At 40.9% G+C, this 3487-nt stretch overlaps 1 protein-coding gene across 1 annotated transcript; it reads left to right on the top strand.

Annotated features, from left to right (window-relative positions):
* The first annotated feature begins 768 nt into the window (after window positions 1–768).
* LOC102857373 (uncharacterized protein C7orf73-like) lies at window positions 769–912 on the top strand. Its single transcript, XM_006900526.1, has one exon. The coding sequence runs from the start codon at window positions 769–771 to the stop codon at window positions 910–912; it is 144 nt and encodes a 47-aa protein (XP_006900588.1).
* Window positions 913–3487: the final 2575 nt, after the last annotated feature.

The raw sequence follows: 3487 nt of genomic DNA, 5'->3' as shown, positions 1-3487 counted from the left end.
ACCTGATTCATCTCTTATTCAGATTATTTGTGTCTTCTCCCTCTTTTCTTTTGTGAGTTTTGCTAGTGGTTTATCGATTTTGTTGACCTTTTCAAAGAACCAACTAAGAGTTTTCCTTTTTCTTTTCAAGGAAAAGAAAATTTTCCACAGGAAAATTGTGGAAGGAAGGAGTGGGAAGGGATAAAGGTGCAGCAATGAATGACTGAAAACCCTAAGTCTCAGTAAACTTTCATTAAAATTAATTAAAACATTTTGAAAAAATAATGATATCATGTCATGACATGGGTGACCCTGGAGGACATTATGCAGAGTGAAATATCTCAGTTATAAAAAGACACAGACTGCATAATACCACAGTTATATAAAGCAGGACTGAAATCGATATTGGGAGAAGAATAGGAAAAGAGCCAATAGATAACACTGCATTGGAACAGATGAAGAAAATAACTGTTTAAAAGGAATATATAATTAGGTATTATATGTATGACAGCAGTACAGAATAAGAGGCACATTGAAAAATGGACTGGGGAAGGGGGATGGAAGGAGGGGAGGAAGGAAGTTGTAAAAAAATGAATGACTATTAAAAATAAAAGAATATAAACTGGGGGAGGGGAAAGGGAGGGAGAGGGAGGAAAATGTGCAACAGTGAAGGAAAGAAAAGTCCAACTTTTGTTAAAATCACAAAATAAAAAATTCTGGGAGGCAGGCTGGGATCGGCTTGGCAGCGGCTGTGGATCTTGTCGCTTCCTCACCCACCCCGCCAACATCATGCTCCAGTTTCTGCTTGGATTTACTTTTGGAAACATCGTTGGAATGTACCTGGCTCAGAACTATGAGATACCAAACCTGGCCAAAAAGCTTGAGGACATCAAGAAGGACTTGGATGACAAGAAGAAGCCACCTAGCTCGTGAGGGCCCCCTGCTGTAGGTCCTCTGGGCCCCATGGATCATCCCTCCCCCAGAGCCTCCTCACCCTGGAACCAGCGGCGTGTGGTCATTGCAGCCTCAGCGAGGTTCCTCTTTGCTGGATCCTGAGTTGCCTTAGAGCAAAAATGGGGCCTCTGAGGGAAAGCTCTGCCACCTCCCCACGCGCTCTCTCCTCCCGCTTGTTCCAGCTGGTGGGAGAGCCCAAGACTGGATTATGGTGCTAGATAGTAAACATAACCTTCAAATTGTAAAAAATAAAAAATAAAATAAAAAATTCTATTTTAAAAAAGAATAACATTATGTTTAGAGTGGAAGGCCAGTGAAGGGGAGAAAGGCCCTCAAGATAAATTGACACAGTGGCTCCAGCAAAGATTATGAGGATGGCATGGAATCAGCATTTGTTCTGTCATACAAAGGGTTGCTAGGAGTTATAGAAATATATGTATAATATAAATTTGAACTTAAAAAAGAATAAGTTATTTTAAAATTTTGCAAAGAAACTATGTTCTTTCTTTTTAATTTAGTTACTCATACCAACCAATTCCATTTATTAACCTTTTCTGATCATTTAATCCTTCTCCCACCTTTTTTTAAAGTGTGGTGTAATGTAGTAGATTGAGGTTGTTAATTACAGCTTTCTGGGATCCACAATCAACACTCTTTAAAAACAGCAGTCAGGAAATCAAAAGACAACTTTCATTGGGAAAATCTGCTATCAGAGATCTCTCCAGCGTACTGAAAAGCAATGATGTCAATCTAGAGACTAAGGTGCACCTAATTCAGGTCATGGTCTTTGCAATTACTCGCTACACATCAGAGAGTTTGACAATGACTAAGGATTAGAGAAGAAGAACTTATGTCTTTGAATTGTGGTGCTGGAGAAGAGTCTTGAAAATACCATGGGCCACCAAGAAAACAAATAGGTCTGTCTTAGAGAGGGTGAAACCAAGTTTATCCTTGGAGGCTAGGATTTTGAAGCTCTGTCTCACATACTTTGGGTGCATGATCAGGAGAGGACAATCCTTGGAGAAGGACAGGACAGTGCAGGAGAAGATGACCCTGGATGATTTGATACAGTTACTGGGGCAATGGGGATTGATGTGTTGGGATTAGTGAGACTGACTCAGGACAGAGCAGGGTTCAGGGCTGCTGTACATAGGTCACTATGGGTGGCAAGAGATTCAACAGCATTTAGTAACAACAACAACAACAACAACTGTAGCGGTATACATATTGCTGTGATGCTGGAAGTTATGGAATTAATACTTCAAAATACCAGTAGTGTCACCCATAGTATACAGGTTTCAGAGCTTGCAGACTAGGATAGATTAGGAAGCAGGACCGGCCTTCTCTTCTGAAATAGTGGGCGCTTGAAATCACTATCAACAGTAATAGTTAACACAATTTATTTTTTAGATGAATAAGTTTATTTTCAAAATAATAATATAACACATGAGACTTGCCCATCAAACAAATCTCCAAATTAATTAAAAGTGAAATTAAAATCTGTTCAACAAGGTAACTAATTGGATCTTTTGGTTTGGTGAAGGAGATGTTAGCTGACTTCTCTGAAGTTTGAACCTTCTCAAAAATGAGTATGACTATCTGTGGTTATATTTGGTATTTTTCATAATTATTTTTTAAAAAAATAATTCTTTTTAAAAACTTATTTAAATCATTGACAACTGAAGTGAACTTAACTGGAGTCCAACGCCCAACGCCCAACCATTTTCTGGCCCTGCCTCCTCCCACCCATAGCCTGCAGTCACAGAACTTGCCCTATCACTTTTGGCTCCCCTTGGCCACTTCCAACAGGTGAACTTGTCTGGTCCTGGTGCTGAATCACCTTTCAGCCCAGCTGAGTCCTGACCATACCATGCAGTCTTAGAACATATCTCATCACTACCTATTCTGCTTTGGGGTTGGAAAGTGCCCTGCACCTTGCTGAAACTTGATCCTACTTTGGCTACATTCTGGGAGCCAGCTGCCTGCCACAAAAATAATATTAACTGGCATGATTTTGATCAGAACCTCCAATATCATCATTCAAAATGTAGCCAAAACACCATTCTCCATGTGGACATCATTTTGTGTTGCCAGCTATGTACCGTAACAGGGAGGCCTCAGTATCCAGAGATAAGAGATAAGGTCCTCACTGCAAACCATCAGAGAAAGTGATTAATAGAGGTGGGAAAACTGGCTAGATCATTATGCAGATAGATGAAGAAGTACAATATGCTATAGAACAGAGGGCCACAAACAGACAATAAGACTTACAACTCAGAAAACTTAACTGTAGGACCGTAGAGAAAGGAACAGGAACAATTATTGCCCCCCAATCCCAGATTCAGTAAGCACTGTCAAAGGACCAGAAAAGAAAGACCACAGTCAGGGTGAGTTGGCCTCCCCCTCCATATGACAGTACTGAGCTCCTCAATTGAGGCAAGTTACCCTGAGAGCCCAGGGACCTGAGAGAAATTCGGCTTGGGTGCGCTGACCCTCCCTCTTCTGGAGCAGTAAGCCCTCCAGCAAGGTACACAGACCAAGAACCTGTTACACA

This window comes from Elephantulus edwardii, unplaced genomic scaffold (assembly GCF_000299155.1).
Source record: "Elephantulus edwardii isolate Elephantulus edwardi_28Jun2011 unplaced genomic scaffold, EleEdw1.0 scaffold00287, whole genome shotgun sequence".
NCBI classification, from domain to species: Eukaryota; Metazoa; Chordata; class Mammalia; order Macroscelidea; family Macroscelididae; genus Elephantulus; species Elephantulus edwardii.
Note: the sequence above shows the minus strand (reverse complement) of the source record. Positions and strands in the feature narration are given on the sequence as shown.

Coding starts and splice junctions, on each gene's coding strand:
- LOC102857373 (XM_006900526.1), top strand. CDS start 769: ATGCTCCAGTTTCTGCTTGGATTTACTTTTGGAAACATCGTTGGAATG.